The sequence below is a fragment of the Athene cunicularia genome, assembly GCF_003259725.1.
Source record: "Athene cunicularia isolate RWA chromosome 14 unlocalized genomic scaffold, athCun1 chr14_part2, whole genome shotgun sequence".
In the NCBI taxonomy this organism is placed as follows: Eukaryota; Metazoa; Chordata; class Aves; order Strigiformes; family Strigidae; genus Athene; species Athene cunicularia.
In genome coordinates this window covers 255,024-271,882 of record NW_020799119.1, presented here as the reverse complement: position 1 = coordinate 271,882, position 16,859 = coordinate 255,024, and the positions used below count along the sequence as shown (strand labels likewise).

At 47.6% G+C, this 16,859-nt stretch overlaps 1 protein-coding gene across 1 annotated transcript in view; it reads right to left on the bottom strand.

Annotated features, from left to right (window-relative positions):
- Nucleotides 1–10,265: 10,265 nt before the first annotated feature.
- The window catches only part of LCMT1 (leucine carboxyl methyltransferase 1), an 18,788-nt gene continuing 12,194 nt past the window's right edge, over nucleotides 10,266–16,859 (bottom strand). Inside the window, exons 6-10 of the mRNA XM_026859402.1 lie at nucleotides 15,865–15,985; nucleotides 14,989–15,090; nucleotides 14,470–14,561; nucleotides 12,375–12,472; nucleotides 10,266–10,640 (exon numbers count right to left, since the gene is read on the bottom strand). Of these exons, the coding sequence (XP_026715203.1) occupies nucleotides 10,618–10,640; nucleotides 12,375–12,472; nucleotides 14,470–14,561; nucleotides 14,989–15,090; nucleotides 15,865–15,985 (436 nt within the window). The 3' untranslated portion in view covers nucleotides 10,266–10,617. The remainder of the gene's footprint in view (nucleotides 10,641–12,374; nucleotides 12,473–14,469; nucleotides 14,562–14,988; nucleotides 15,091–15,864; nucleotides 15,986–16,859) is intronic.

Genomic DNA, 16,859 nt, shown 5'->3' with positions numbered 1-16,859 from the left:
AAAAAAAAAAAAAAAAAAAAAAAAATCACTCCTGGCCAAGGTGTAGCTCTAAGTCTAAGCCCAGGCGTAACACAAGAGACAAGAGCCCTTCCCAGCACGGTGCAGCTGAGAGCCCCAAAACACGTGTGGGAGGGGACACGGGAGGAGCAGGGGGGGCAGGCTGCGCCCCAAGGAAGGCATCACCCTGCCTGGGGGAGGCAAGCTGGGGCCCCTCGCAGCCAGCCCAGGACTCGGAGCAGTGCCCTGGCTTAGGTGTGGAGGGCAGACGCCTCCAAAGACTGCCCAACGTTGGTACTGCTGGGCATGGCACACACACGGGATTTAACTTGTGTTACGTCAGTAACGCTTAGAGGGCTTTAAAATCTTAAAGACAGCATCAGCGTGGAGAGTTATCAGCAATCCCCACAGAGAGCAGGTAAATAAAAATCCTACAGAGCCCAGAGTGAAGTGACCGATTTGCCTCGAGTTACCCAAGGAGCCTGCCTGAACCACGGCCAAAGCTGGTTCCCTGAGCCCTTAACCCTCATCCTGCCCAGGGCTCCTCAAGCTGGGGGGCCCCTACTCCCCTCGCCCTGCTCTCAAACAGAGAATGGCTGGCCAGGGTGCCAAAGGGACCCACCAGCTGGCCAGGGAAGTTGATGTTGCTCAGACGCTTCAAACCGAACCTCCCCACAGCCCGTGAGGGATCGGGCCCGAGCGGGGACACAACCCACCCCGCAGGAGACGAGCGCTGTGGCATTTCACCTCCTTGAGCAATTGCCTGCCACGTTTTGTGTTTGTAGTGGGTAATCAAGGATTGGGGCTTATAGATTTATTTTTTTTTTCCCCTCTTGTAAGCAAGGGTAAAGAACGCCACGGATGTTTTATGATGTTTTCACAAGATGCTGGGGATGGGAAGGAAATTTCCACTTGCCTGTCCCAGGGAGGGCTGTTGCTGGCCACACGACAGACAAGGGTTGGGCCAGAGCTCTGAGGGAAACCCAGTTCAGGCACCTCTAAACAAGCCTCTGTCAACGCGTTCCCCCTCCTCAGAGCTTGGTTCCTACAGACAAAAGGTCTTGGCATCAGGTTATAGAAATCACTGGGATACGGACAGTGAGTGCTGGGGTTGGTTGGTCTTTGGGGCTCCTCTCTGACCCCCCCTACACAGACCCGTGGAACAGGAAAAAACCTGACCCAGCTCATCAGCTCACAGAGCAGAACCACCTGGACCCAGGTACATCGAATCCATCCATCACCACGCCGCCCAGCACAACCAGCCCAGGGTTTCACTGGAGGCATTAACTCGGGCGAAAGGAATCCACGTTTCAGGTGGTTTTGGGGGTATTCATGACAAGAGACCAGTGTAACACATATCCAGATTTCACCTGGCGCTTCCCCCCAGCAGCTCAAAGCGCTGAACAAGCTCTGCTGCCTCGTGTCAGCGCACCAGGAGGCGGCCGAGCGGCCACCGGCAGCGCCGGGCAGCGGCGTGGACGAGCCCCGGGTGCCAGCCCACGGCTCCGTCGCTCCTCGGCCAGGGCAGAGGCAGCAAACGGCCCCTCCCAGCCGCTGCCGCCACGGACACGGCGCAGGAACGCTGCTGCCAGCGATGCCATCGCGCCCGGAGTGCTGGCGGGTCACAGCCCAAAAGTGAAGATTAACTCCACGTCCTTGGCTTTTAAACATTTACCACTTTTCTTCAGGGAGCAGGGATGTTTGTCCGAGCCTTCTAGAGGAAATGCTCTGCCTTCAGGCAACAAAGGAATTAATTATTGCTAAGCACAGGACCGAATGTTGTGATCTTGAGGGAACTTTTCCCCCCATCAGTAGGAGCTCCAGCCAAGTGCCCGCCAGCACTGCCTGGGCATCCCGTGCCTGCCACGCAGCACTGACGGAAAAACCGCTGGAGGCAACCGGCTCGGGAAATATCAGCACTGTGAAAAACACCGACTGATTTGTTTTGGAAGATTAGGGAAGAGAAAACATTTTTTGCAGGGCCGTGGCTGATGTGCTGCTATCTGAGCAGTTCAGTTGGTAGTCTCTTGCTGGAGTTTGGGGAACGCTGCTGCTCTCCAACCACTGCCTCGGCGTGAGGACGGTTACAAGGGGAAATAAAACTCCCTGTACGTAATCCAAGTTAACATCAAATACAGGGACAAACCCAAAGCAATAAAATAAGGATGCTATTTTCAGCACCTGTCAGCTGTGGCTCCTGAGTGCTCTCAAGCACGTAAATCCCACCTGAACCTCCTGATGGACAAATGAGGCCGAGCAGCCACTTGGCTCATCACCAACTCATCCCAGCAAAGGGGCAGGACGGGCCCTGGCAGCACGGAAGGAAAAAATACAAACTACCCATGTAGGAATTACCCCAAGTTTTCAGCTGTGCTACACTGAGAAGAGCCAGAGGAGCCGCAAGACAAAGGGACATGGAGTTGTTCAGCGTGGTCAGAAGTCCCACTGCCAGCCAGAGGAGCACGGGCAGAGCGAGGAGCTCCTGCCCGAGGGCTCCACCAGGCCTCGAAGGGAACAGCATCATCTCGGCACGCACGGGGCTGCCGGGACTCTCCCATGCAATCAGAGCAGCAATATACATCGTCTATATTTATCATCACGAATTGGCAGAGGTGGTGTTGGATTTCTCACATGCTTACCCTGAACTGCGACTTCCCTGCCCTCACAGCTCTCGAGCAGAAAACGCTTTCCCCAACACGTAATAAGCGGTTGCTGCAGACCTAATTTAAGCTCCATCGCAATCCGACGTTACTCCACTGTCATTCTGAGAAGAGGCTGCTCCAGCACCTGCCTTTTCTTTAGAGATGCCCCTAACACACAAAGAAAACCACCCAGCTCTTCGCACCCTTTGCCCCTCGCGGATAAGATTAAATACTTGGCACCAAGGTTTACTCAGTAAGCTTGACAGAAACTACGCTCGTGGGAAAAGGCGTGGGGATGAGAACAGATAAATCTGTTCATATTAGCAGACACTTATTTTTGTCCTTGTTTGTGCTTGCACCGATTTGTTAAATAAATGACAACAGCAACTGTGTCAATTAGTTTAGTACAGGAAATGGTGGTACAAAACAAGCATCAGCTTCAAAAGATCCTTTTTAGGAACCGTAGAGAACATTTCCCATCTCCATCTACCTGGACAGAAACCCCCTATTCTATCCAGCCACCCCCTGCAACGTTTCATTCTGTTTCTCTCTGCTTCATCCCACGGATCCGCAACCTTTCATTTGCTTTTCTATACGAACCATCGCACCCAAACTCAAAAAAGCACTTCAGCGGACACTGAAGGACAAGCTCAAGTGCCATTAACATAGAACAATGCTGAAGTGTGGGACTCGAGCGTATGTGGAGTCTCTGCTGAATCAGTGCCAGCACATTTCATAGGACAGACTTGCGACTGCACGTCTATAAAAAACGTTACCGACAACGTATTTCGGTGCTGCACAATGGTGTTGCTGCAAGGAGAGACCCCAGCGCAGCCAGCATCCGTGGTCAGCTCTTTTAAAAAAGCAATAAAGCAGGCAAAGGCAACTCGTTTGACACTGCCTTATCTTTACCGTATTTATCTTGGGAGACTGATAGTCTCAACGATTACACAACTGTTACTGAATGAGAACTTGCAGAATTATTTGCAGCTCGTAGCAGTAACACAGGTTAGCTGACCTCTGCCCATTTATAGATCCCATATTGCATAATAGTTTTACTTCAAATTGCTACCGTAATGCTCGAGTGCGGATGGAAATTTCCAAGGGTTCTTAATGCAGACTTACCGCTGTCTGCTGGAACACGGGGACAGATTTGGGTCAGTTCTGCACACACAGAGTAGACTGGTTTTTGAGAAGGGAAAATAACCAGTAGGATGGAGCCACACTCAGACCTTAATTCTGGCATTTAACATTAAAATCCACCAAGCTCTCAAAGAAGGGACGGATGCTGCTAGTCCCATACACACGTGCATGGCCTCCCTGCAGTTATCCAACACTTGTCGACCTTGGGATAGTCGCGGGGAGCCTACAAGAGAGCGTTTCTGTCCTCAATAACCACATTTCCCCATGCCCCAGCAGCAGAAAGACCTGAAAAATCTTGTAAGCTTGAAATGAGGAACTGGTAACTCTGCAGAGAAGCTTGGGATGCTAAGCACCAAGCTAACAACTGCTTTTCATTCAGTTCCTAGAGCTGGGTAATCTCTGTAAGGAACTAAGCAAGTTAATTTTCTAGAAAAGGACTTCTTTTATCCATCGTTTGAGTGAGTAGGCAGTGCTCAGGCATGGCTAGCGTGGGTGGAACACAGTAAAGTGCGATCACCTAAACTGTGGTTGAAGCTTGGACAGAGCGAGGATCAACACCCAGGAGCAGATACGAGGATTTTCTTGTACCTGTCGGGAAGAATTTGTGACAGGAGTCTCGGAGGCAGGCAAGGACCACGTGCTCCGACTCCCTCGGTTTGCCATGACAACTGCGCTCAGCAGCCTCCTTGTGCAAATCCTTCATAACCACAGACCCCGGGAGAAGCAAAGAGGATTAACAGCGTCTTGCTTCCAGAACAGCAAGGACGACCAGAGGCCCTTCCTCTGCTGCCCCTTCCCGCTCCCCACGGTCCCTGGCAGGGCCCCCCAGCAGGACCTGCAGCCCCGGGGGGCTCCTTGCAAAGCCCGGCTGTCGTCCCCTCCGCAGGTCCCACGTCACCCTGCTCCCCGCACGCACAGCGCACGGGAGGGACAGCCCAGCTGCCCACCCTGCCGCGGAACGGGAGGGACGGTGGGGAGACGCGACTTGGCAGGCGCTCCACGACCCGTTAGCAACATCCCTGCCTCCTCACCATGGGAGACTTCCAGCACTTTTCCTACCAATGACCCCAAAGCTCCTGCTGTTACAGACACAATCCCTACGTTCAGTAGGAAAGAGGAAACTATTCAAGTACTTCTAAGGGATCTTCAACACGACACAGGTGTGGCTCTGACACGGACCAGAGCTAAAGTCAGGGCCCATCTGAGATACCCAGTGGCCAAGAGGCCAGGTTGTGCCCTTACCCGGGGCCGGTCCCAGCCCGGCCAGGCAGCACCGGGTTGGCGGCCGGCGGCGAGCTCCCGCAGGCAGGACCAGCAACCCCCTGGGAGCACCAGGGAAGGTGCCCGGGCAGGAGGTGGCAAGGGGAAGGGCCGAGCTCCCACGCCACAGCTGGCTGGTTGGGGCAACGCAGCTGACCTTTGCCTTGCAGTTCAGGCAAGCTTCAATGATTTTTACTTTTTTTTCCCCCCCACCTTTAAACAAACTATTTGCAGGGATGAGTTTTCTTGTACTGTCAGTACAAATAACGCAGGCAAAAGGCCGGGCTGGGAGCAGGCGAGAGGCAGAGACTCACCGTGCAGCTCAGGGGAGCCGCTGCCGACAGGCAGGGTCACGCGAACCGCAGCGAGCGGCAGCACAAGGCAAAGACCATCTCTCCTGCCTAGAAAACGTTTCTCAGCCCTTTTCAGGCAGTGGCTTTCCAGCAAAGTAGCATTGTCTCAGCACCATCTCCAAACCCAAATATTCCCTGAAGAGAGATGAAACATTTATTTATTTTAGTTAGCGTGATCCTGAGAGCAAGACTGCCCACACCCGCTCTCCCCCCACCAGCTCCCGAGGTATCACAAACTCCTTTGATCGTGTTGTAGCCCTGAAGCACAAGGTGACCTACTTTCTTCACCACTGTTGGTTACTGAGCTAGAAGAGACTTCTCTTGAAGACTTCTTGCAGCAATGATTCCCCTTCTCCTAGCGGGATGCTGAACCGTTTAGCTGAACAGCTGCAAGATGGGAAGTCAGACTCATCCAGACTAAGAGCAAACAGGGCACCATCGTGCCTCTCATCCCACGGCACCAGCTCTGCTCCTATGCCGTGTTCTTCAGTGCTTTCCTCAGATGAACGAATTATACAGGGACCTAAAATAGAAACTGATGAGCAGAAATTCCACCAGCATGTGCCTCATGCTAGCAGAGACATCATTTCCAAGCACAGAGAGGATTAAACTATGACAAAGACAAAAAAGACCGAGAGCGCACAGGGCCCACCTCCTGTAGGGAACCGCGTTCAAAGCCCGTTTGTACAGAAAACACAACAGCTCAGTGGTTGCATCTTAATGTCAACCAGTCCAAAGGGAACAGATCTGCTTGTTCCAGAGCAGGTAAGACTTCAGCTTGGCTCCCACTCAAAGATCTGGTACAGGAGGCTCAAGGAATATGCTTTCAAAGGGGGTCTTGCCAAAATTAAATTGATAGTAGAGACGGGGCTTTTATGCCACTACGTATTCATTCATTTTATTCAAAAGAAAATCAGCAGGATAGTCTTGTTGCCACAGAGCAAGCATTAGTCACTGCACAAGACTCCTGCAGTGCAGAGGGTGTTGTAAGGCTTTCGGTTTGTTGGTGGGTTTTTCTGGTGGTGGTTTTTTGTTGGTTTTTTTTTGGTTTGTTTTTCTTTTTTTCTTAATTCCTGATTCTTACTAACAGAGACAATAACTGTCAGGTAACCTGTCAAGCTTAGCTATGAGCAGAGATGTGACACTACGCATTGTCTCGTTTCCCCCATCTTCATATTTAAGCACCTTTGACTCAGCTCTTTCAGATACTCTGATACATGTGAATTCAGACCAAGAGGTTTTTCAGGATAGACACCATCTCTTGCCGGGTGCTTGTGCAGCACCCAACCCAGGTAATGCTAACGCCAGCTAAAGTCAGATTGGAGCTGTCTGTGGCCAGAGATCAAGGAGCAGAACATCAAAGAGTACCATAGGCAGAGCCAGATGGTCAAAGCCATACCGAGGAGCCTCCGATACCGAGAGGTTTGTCATCCGTTAATGAGTTCTTACTCCATAAACCGCAAGGAAGAAAATTGCATCCACGTGAATACAGGAGGAATTAGCTTCTATACACGCTAGAAGGGGAATCCTGAGAGAACACGGGCGAGATTCAAGGACAGTCAGGTACAGGTGGGGCTGGAAGGGCGGTGAGGGTGGATTCGCGGCGGCTGCGGAGCGCTGGCACGGCCGCTAGCACCACGCTGCGTGCCCAGGGGCTCGCCCGCCTGCGGGGCCACCCTGCTCACGTGGCTCTGCCCAGACCAGGGAACCGCCTCTGCGATAGCCTGGCACGGGCTGAGAGGGCAGGGCAGCTCCAGCGCGGGCTGTGAGGGCAGGGCAGCTCTCAGCCTGCTCCCCAAAACCACTGATCCTGCTGATAACCCCGCCCCCGAACTCCATTATCTCAGTTCACCTGAAGCAAAAGGAATCTGAAACAGCACCAGGTCCCAGCTCAACCCCGTCCCCCCCAAGCGCTGCAGCCCACTCTGAAGGTGGAAGTAGTAAAACATTTCCTGTTGTCCATCTCGGGAGCACCTCACTGCTTCTGCAAAATGGAACCAAACCAGTAAAGTACCCAACCTGTAGTCATGCTTTCATAACACCACGTCTTTGATCTAGCAAGTGAGTTTGCAAGACAGCACGCACCCCACAGGAGCAAAGCTCTCCTGTGAGTCAGAGCATCTGTAGGTGGGAGGCCCTCGTATGCTATACGCTCATTAAAAGCAAGAAAAGCAACTTAATGGTCCACAGCACAATCCGAGATGCAGTACTGACAAAGTCCAAAAAAGTTTGAAGATCCAAATAGAAGACATACCAGGATTTAGACTTGGGGAAACAGCCTTTGGGCAAAGGGCTGCATGGGGGCGAGGGGGCACGAAGGTGAGACAAGCACCTCAGAACCCCAACCTCCACACGCACCTGCAGTACAGCAGTTCTTTTAGACAGTTAGTTCATTTCTCCTCAAATGCAGAACGACAACAAAGAAAAACAAACGAACCCACCCCAACAACCACGCAGTCCAAGCCAACTGTCAGGGAAGAGATCGTGTGTTCACAATTTCAGACAGCTCAAGGCCTGGACTTGCAAAGACGTTAAAAAGATCAGGGGTCAGTATTTTCAGAGTAGCCATGCTTCAGGTATCAATAGCCAAGCTTCTGGGCAGCACGAAGCCACGTGAGCAGAACTGAGAAGTAAACTTTTACTGGACTGTGGCCCAGTCAGCAAATCTGACCCATCTTTCCGTCACAGCGTAGGTTGGCTTTGCGGAGAGCACAGCCATAATGAAAACCTGCTCTTCCAACTGATAGAGAATGACAGCAAGAGGAGGAAAAAACCACTGCAAATACAGCAGCACCGACTGAGATTCTTGAGTTCTTTGACCTTTTCTCTGGCCCCTGTCCCAGCCTAGGTAGAGACCCTTGTCATTTTGTCAGCGTCGCATTAAAGCCCTTTCAAGCTGTCAGGCTCTGCCTCCTCAACAAAACCAGGACGGTAGAGGGAGGACACGGAGGTGTTTCCATAAGGAACCTTTTCAGTTTTTAAGCTCTGAATAGGGACTGCAATCACAAATTTGCACTGGCAATTTCAAATAAGGTTTTATCCATATAATACTTTGCCCTTGTGACTCTGATAACCTCCTGAAGACAAGAGTATCAGAGTTGTCTTTACTCAAACCTAAGGTTCTGGACCTTCAGAGGTGTGTTCCTTGCACAGACCTTCCGAAGGGGCAGACACCCAGAAGTAGTTGCACACTGCTATTCCTCTTCACACCGGCTGAGTATCTACCCTTACACAGCTACACAGGTTAACCGAGGAGAAACTGCATTGAAGACGGGCAAGGAGGCAGGATGCTTTTATCTTCTTCCAGGTCTCTGGCATAAACACTATGTTTAGCTAGGCAGTAAGTTTGGAAGACTGAGACTAATTAAGACAGATTCACAGAGTCTGACTGAATTTAGCTCCTTGAGTTCACGTGAGGGTAAGACAGAGCAATGGCACAGTGGGAATGAAAAATAGTCAAGAACTAGAAGTAACAACAGGGTGAAAGCAGAAGGCAAACCCCAGCAGGTGCAGGCTGTTAAAAGCAGCGGGCGAACCGTCCCCACGCAGCAGAACGGCTCAGCAGCGAGTCCACTCCCAGTCCAGGCAGCAAAGCCCACGGCCCCTGGTACAGCTGCGCCCAGGAAGGAGCTGGGATGGCAAGGTGAAAAAATGAGACACATCCTTCTGGTCTCCTGCATCTGCAGAGAGAAAGGGTCAACGCTAAGGCAAGCACAGCTCGCACATGTCTCTGTAGAAGAGGGGTACAGATAAGCCCAAACATCTAAAACGTGCAGGCATAAACATACCATCGATATTGTTATCTAGGAAGCAAAGGTTATAAGCTCCTTTCATGACCACACAGTCCATCCCTTCCCTTCGGGGGCAGAGTTTACACGAACACTTCGTAAAGGCCGAGCAGAGCATTAACCAAAAACTGCATTTCTGTGCCTCGTCCTTTAAGAAATCAGCTTGACACCGACATAGCAGCAGGTGGCCTGTAGCTACCAGTGACTGAATCAGTGACAGAGAGGAGGGCAGCGAAGGGAAGGCCATTTCTTTTTATTACTCCTGTTTCTCTGAAATTATGACTGTCACTTCTAAGAACTGTTTACTTTTCCTGGTATCTCAACAATCTCCTCCCCCACATCCCCAGTCCAAGTCCATGTTCAACAACTTCCAGACAGGTATTCTCACACGTACAGTATGGAAACGGTTGCTTACGCTTGCTACTGCTTAAAAACCCCACTCTTGGCGAGGCGTTTGGGGAGAGAGGGAAAATGTAGCCACTGAAACAAATATAAATAGGTAATTTCTAAAGAGTAAGACACTAGGCAAATTATAAATACTAAACATTTATTATTTTTCTCATAGGAAGGTTGCAAGGTTCCATTTCAAACAACAGGGCAAGGTCTTTCATTGCTGTTGGGATTTTGTTTTGTTTCTTTTAAGGGGAAAGAAAGAAGAACGAGAAACTGGTGTAAAGATACTACCAGAAGCAGTGCAAATTTAGATTTAATTTCTCTCTTACCTTCACCACCCCAGTGCTGAACTGGCAGGCTAAGCCCTTCCCAGTTAAATGAAGTCTACCTTAACATCACCCAGTTCCTGGTGCATCACTGCACAAGAATCACAGCTCCCCTTCTTCTTTCACCCTTCCTCTACAAGAAGGAGCTAGTACAGTGTACCAACAGTAAAGCCTGGAGAAAGCTAACACGGTGACACTTCATAAAAATTAGACCTAAACGGAATGAAAATTAACAAAATTGAACCTTCACGATCAGCCGTGCACAGTGCAGAGATATCCAACAACGCAGCTCACCAGCACTGTTTTTCCAGCTTCCTGTCACAAATACACTTTACACATCCACAAAAAGACAAAAGAGGAAAGTCATATAATCCAAGAACACTTTACTTTCGGTTTTAAACTAAGGCAGGCAAGCTTTTGAACAGGAATTACTGACATCTTATGAAAGTCCATCATTACATATCTGGGAATGGGAGGCAAGTCTTGCCTTCATAACAATTGCTCACAACGGGCAAAAAAAGATTCATTAGAACTACCAAAAACCAACAGGACAGTCGACATCAGCAGCACCCATCGCCTTCCGCACCGGCACCGCTTACACGGATGCACAGACTGAGGTTGGCACATGCAAAGTCCCATCATTTCTGTGATCCTGTCTCACGGGGAAGGCAGTCCCTGTGGCTGCTGGGCCCACGGCTTCCCGCCAGCAAATGCATTAGAACGTGATGTTTGCAAGACCTGTTTGAAAAGAAGGAGGGTGGGGGGAGAAACAAGTGCTTATTCTTATACTACCTGTACTTCACTACCATTAGGGCAGTTAGACACAGGAAGGAGGATGCTTTGAGAATTATTATTATTTTTTTTTAAACTTATATGTAAAGGATTTGGTGGGAGGAAAGGGAATTAGGAAACAGGTTGATCTGTACTTTTCTAACCCTTTTTTGATTGTGATGTAGCAATTAATTTAAATAAGCCAAGCTGAAGGAGTACTGAAGTTATTGAAGGCAGAAGGAACAACACAGAGGCTGCTGCTGAACCTAAGGTCTGCCCATAAAACTAAAAAGAGAAAGCTGGGGAAAGTACCATTAATGAGGGCAGTAAATTCACCCTGGATAAAGAAAAACTGCTTTAGATTAAAGCATATCCATGCATTAGATGCTTGATTATCTCCTTTGAGATTTGTCTTTTTTGTCTTCTAAAATATGCTGCATCACTTAACCTCAGCACCCAAATCTGTCCTAAATACTTCTCTAATCACAGCAAAGAATAATGCCAGAGATCCCAGGAATACTGGCTACTATGAATAGGTGACCTTTTTGCCCTTAGCTCCTCTCGAAATAAGTTCTGTATTACAGTCATCACTTTTTGGCCATTAAGAAAAAAAAAAATCAAATGGAAAATGTGCACTTCTGCAGCTCAGAACTGTGGAAGCTGCAGGATGCGAGCCAGCAGCCACCACTGCCTAGTGCCTGGTACAGCAGCAGCAACAGGCTCCTGGAGGTTCAGTTTTACCAGCTGTTTCAGATGCTTTGCTACTCAAGTCGGGCTCCACAGCTTCAGCAGAGATTGTGTCTCCTCACATCTGCTAAGGCACGGGAAATAACACTTGTTCTCGAATACCGCTTTGTCAGGAGTAAGGGAAGGGCAGAGAAGGGGAAGGAGAGGAAAAAGATATAGACTGGCAAGCAGAGAAGTTTTCTGGGAAGACTTAAAGTCCCCGAAGTTGCAGATAGAAGCAGAGATAAACTCCCTGCAAGACAGTTGTCTTTCTAATTTGGACAAATAATGGCTGTAGACATCCATCCTTCACCTGAACCACAATTTTTTTTTTTTTTTAATTTCTTAAGCAGCAGCAACATAATGTTACATATGCATAGATCAGGTCTCTACGTTTCAAAGATATTCCAGTCTAGGAGAGATGGAATTTTAAGAACAAAAGGAACATTTTAAAGAATTAACTTCAGAAGGAATTTCTTCCCCCGGGAGAAAGCAGCATGGAAAACTCAAGTTTCAGATAGATGTAAACGGGGACCGTGCAGAAGAAGACTGGGCTAAGTAATACGAATTTATTTTTATGTTGTCAGGACACTGTGATTTCATATACCATGTGCCCATATGGCACTTTACATGCATAGGATTTGTAAACCTTTCAATTAGCATTGATACTATAAAGCAGGCAGTTATTTAAAGTAACCCATACGGCATCTTTCGGTGTGAAAATTCTAACTCCCCTGTACTGGACAGGCTTCCTTTGGGGCAACTCAGATGCCTGTACAAACCCCCAAAAGGCTGCGGAGCAACAGTCACAATACACCCGCTGGGAGGCATTCACAGCCCCAAGCAGCACAGAGGAGCAGACCCCGGTCCTGCCGCAGGATACCGCTACCCTCCACCCGGTGTACACCGGCCCAGCCTCTGCGTCCGACCCCGACGCCCAGGGTCACCCCCACCCCCGGGGGTGCAGAACATTACCCAGGTTACTGCTGTCCTTTGAAGCCCAGCAGATGCAGTAGTGCTGCATTAGTTGTTCAAACAGTTCCTTTTCATCTAGGAATTCAAGTCCTTCTATTCTGTAAGAATAAAATAAAACCTGTGATTCAAGCTGGAGTCCCAGGATAGTTTTTAATGTTCTCTACAGCCAGTAAGGCAGTTACCCGCTAGTAAATCAGTACAGGTGTTTGTCCATTACCAAGATGCCACCACTACTCCTACTCTTTGATGTCAATGTATGAAACAAGTGACCCGCAAGATGTTTTCAACCTCTCATCCCTGGAATTTCATGTTCCAGGACTAATCTGTGTAACTTCTCATAAAAAGCTTTAATTCTCTTCTAACCCCTTTTACTGCATGTATACTGGTCTTGCTGGATTTAAGCAGACATAATAGCACAGCCTAACGGAAGGCGATTTATCTTTACCAAAGGATTACAGTGAACAGTTGAAGATACTATTTTCTCCAGACAATCACAACAAGTCCACATTATGTCTTGGAAGAGTGATGGGTACACCAGTACAGCTTCTAACAACTCTCCCACATGAGCTCATGATGAAGCACAAACCAACTGGTACATATAAGATCTGAGGATTTTTTTCCTAAAATGGTTCCTACCTAGGATTCTTAAAGTAAGATCTTTGAATGTCTTCCACCAAACAAATGGGAGAACTTTTCCCAAGCTGTGCTTGTTTTAAAAAAGTTTAACCTGGCACATTCCTTTCTCTCACTCTAGATTACTCGAATATCAGAGTGTTTATTTTCCATGCTAAATATTTGGAAGGGCTGCTACTGAGGATCAAAAGAGGCTGAGGGGCAAAAGTTCCTAAGTACACTCACAGATGTGCAAGTGCTGCAGAAAGACACTTTTGTAAAGATTTTTATAAAACAGAAAGCATTATTTGCCTCATTAATACCAAAGGACAGAGTTTACATAACCTGTTTCTTGGCATTTGGAACAAGCGGAAGGAGCTGAACAGATCTAAGGTAGTCAAAAATGCTGTAAAAAAAAGTACAAGCTGTGTCTCTCTACAAGTGCCATATGGTACAATCACACAGCCCTATTTAAACAACCTGTGATTTTCAGTCTCACCTGTTCCGTTCTATGGTTTGAGAAATCCCCATATGCAAATACTTATTCTGACCAAAGTAACTTGTTCAGCTAATTCAAACTATAGGTATTGAATGACTCAGAGCAATTCACACTTCATATTATATATCTAGGAAGTTACTCATTAAAAACAGTTTCCCCCTTTTTAGCTTTTCTTTAATACGAAAAATTTAACAAAATCCATGCAGCTTACTGACTGTTACAGCAGCCTTTAGTCAGACCCTCTACACACGAAGCTCTGCCTGCAGACTCAGCAGTCTGGCTCCTAAAGGTGATATGAAGGAAAGCATCATCCATCTGTTGAGAGATGGTCACCCCATGCTGCGGGGCACACCTCTCCTCTCTGTCCCTCTTTGCTTGCATAGTGCAATAGGCCATAACACTAAATTACTGCCCTGCCTTGGTTCATTACCTAATTATGCTGTCAAGGAACAAGGAAGATCAGAACTGGTCATTTTCCACCCACCTGTAGTAGAAAAGCAGACGGATAAGTAATCTGATCTAGGCCTACAAGACTGGAGCAAACCCCTGGATGTCACCTCCCTTGGGGACATGAGAAGTAGCTGCCTGTTCTGAGTGTATTTTAGGACCCAACTGGCGTTGTGGAGGCTGGATGTTCACAGGAAACATCTTAGGTACTGTAAAAACTCAACACAGCATTTCCGCAGCATCTTCCATCTGCAAATTTCTGTCATGAGACGCTTTATGTCACACCTAAATAAAACACCACCACTGCCTGTCTACTCCTGGCAGCAATAACCCTCTGGATCATTAATGTTGCTCCAGGCGTTATCCTTGAGGCTCTGCAGAGCTCCACACTCAGACATGTCCTGTCTGTCTAGCAGGCAACTGCAGGCAGCCTCCTCCCTGTTGTATCAGAGGATCCCATACTAGATACTGGTGTGAGCTACCCTGGAAATGGCATCTGAAGATGACTTTTGGCCGCAAGCAAGCTATCAGCAATACCTTTTGACATCGGCCTGTGGCAAAAAGCTGTACACTTTCATCATATCAATGGCACGTGCAGTTTCCCAGCCATTTAACAGCAGTCGTTCCCTCTGTAAAATAAACAAGCAGCACAGTTTTCAGAGGACTTGAGGAAAAATACCAGAGAACAGTTTTTCCCCCTAAGGATTTTGTAGGCCATCTGCTTGACCTGTTCTTTGAAGAGCTCTTACACTCTTTTCCAAGCATCTGCTGCTAACCCCTGTGCAGGGAGGACCGTGGGACAGATGGAGCTGTGCTCTGATCTACTGCAGTTTTTGTACTTTGCCGAAACTAAGCAGCATCGAGCGCCCACAGCACTGAGAGCAGGGACCCGTGGCACCACAGACAGGAAAGGGTTTCAGCAGGCAGCAGCTGCCCCACCCCAAACCCGCTCTGGTCACTGCTCTGGGCCTTACCCTGCACACAGAGAGGCAGAACTTGCAGGCAGATTAAATAAGTTTAATATCAAACACACCCAGAGCTCTGTGCCCCTTTTACCTGAGAGTCTAAGGATCTGCAAACTTCCACTCCAGCCAGGTTACACTGTCGTCTCTGCAAGTTCTCAATCATGATCTGTCCAAAGCGGTCCGTCATATTCACCTCAGGTAGAGAAGGAGACAAAAGTGTTCCCCCTTCCGAAAAAAACGTAATCGCAGTGAAAAGCAGTAACTTGGTTAAACTCTTGAATTGTCTACGTCATAAAACGTACAGGATAACATTAAAGCAAGCTTCACATTCTTATACCAGGTCTCATCTCCCACTGCCACCATCTCCCCGGCTACCTCACGCCTACAAGCTGAGTGCCCCTCCAGGGGTGACAGCGCTGCTGCCTTTGCAGACACCGGGGCTGGGCACTGAAAACTGCCTCTGCTTTAAGTTGTTGGCAACTTGGTTCAGCCCTCCAGCAGTGATTTACAGCTCAGAAGATCCCGTTACTAATTCCTGGAGCCACCTAGTTCCCCTGAGGCAGCATTTTAATTCCACCCTGAGAAGCTGAGTTTATGCTGATGTGATTTTTTGTTCCACTTTGCCAGAGAGATAATTACATAATGTTATACACTCACATCTAACATTCAGCATTGTTTCTTTTTCCTCTGTCTTATCTAAACCAATATTCTATGGGTTTCTCCACATATGGATTAAGTCTCAGTTATTTTGGTTCAACATAGCCTAGAAATTGTCCTTCAGGAGGGCTGTATATTCTTTACAATGAGCTAGCAGATCTACAAGATAAAAGACATTACTGAAGAAATTCAGCAGAAACCACTGTCCCTACAAAACAATATGGCCCACTATTTTACAAGCACAACTCCCACTTTTGAGAGCAATTTCTAGGACAATAAAGCAGGTTTAAAAATGCCATTTTTGTTTTACCTGCTCATAATTTATAAACATCGCCACTGGAAAGGTGCTTGCTGCCCACTTTAAAAGATTTGCAGATTGCTGTGGTGTCATGTAAACCAGCACACACTCTGCTACCAGAAGCGTTGGCAAACTTTAAAAGAAAAAAACAAGAGAACTATTTCTAGCAAAAGAAAAAAAAAATGTATAAAGAATTATTAGTAAGCAAGTAATTTCATGTCCCCAAAATTTCTTAAGAGAGCTGCCCTTTTTGTGAACTAGAGATTTAAGACTGAATGAAATCACTTCTTCAAGCTGACTAGAACTGGGTTTTCTGGCAATTGATGAAAATTAACTGCAGGGGACTCCCATAGTTACAAACTAGATATTAGGAGACGATCTCCCCTAAGTCAGCCACACGATGAACACAGAACAACATGGATTCTCTAAGCCTTCTCTGAGCTGTGGTAGCGTGAACTGAAGTGCATATTAAAATTAATTTTGAAGAAGAATTGTACCCTATATACACAATACACACTCTTTTAGAGACCAGTAAAATTTGGAATAAAATACAAATTTAAAAAAAAAAAGTTTTCTCTTTAGAAAAGTTCTAAGAAGAATTTTAATTAGACAGATTTGTTCAACATCTGTGAAATAAGCTTCACATATTATTATCTAACAAAACGCAATCTATAGTTTGCACATTGCCTCTTCCCCCTCCATCCACAAAAAAAACCCAAAATAGACATCTGCACAAGTAATCTTCCTCAGAATTACGGAGTTTTCTTTTAATTGCTAGAATGAACAGGAAAAAGAAAAGTCACTAGAAGCAGAAGAAATTCCACAAGGAGCAGCAATGTAGGCAAGCAAGGCAAGATTTCAGGAGATAGAAGTGTAAAGATTTAAATGGCAATTTGATGCATTCTGCTTACCCATATGCTCTCTCCCACCCAGGCAGATAGCCGCTATTTATATATCTTATATTTGAAAGGTATGTCCATCATCCACTAAGAGCTTAAATCCTGCCC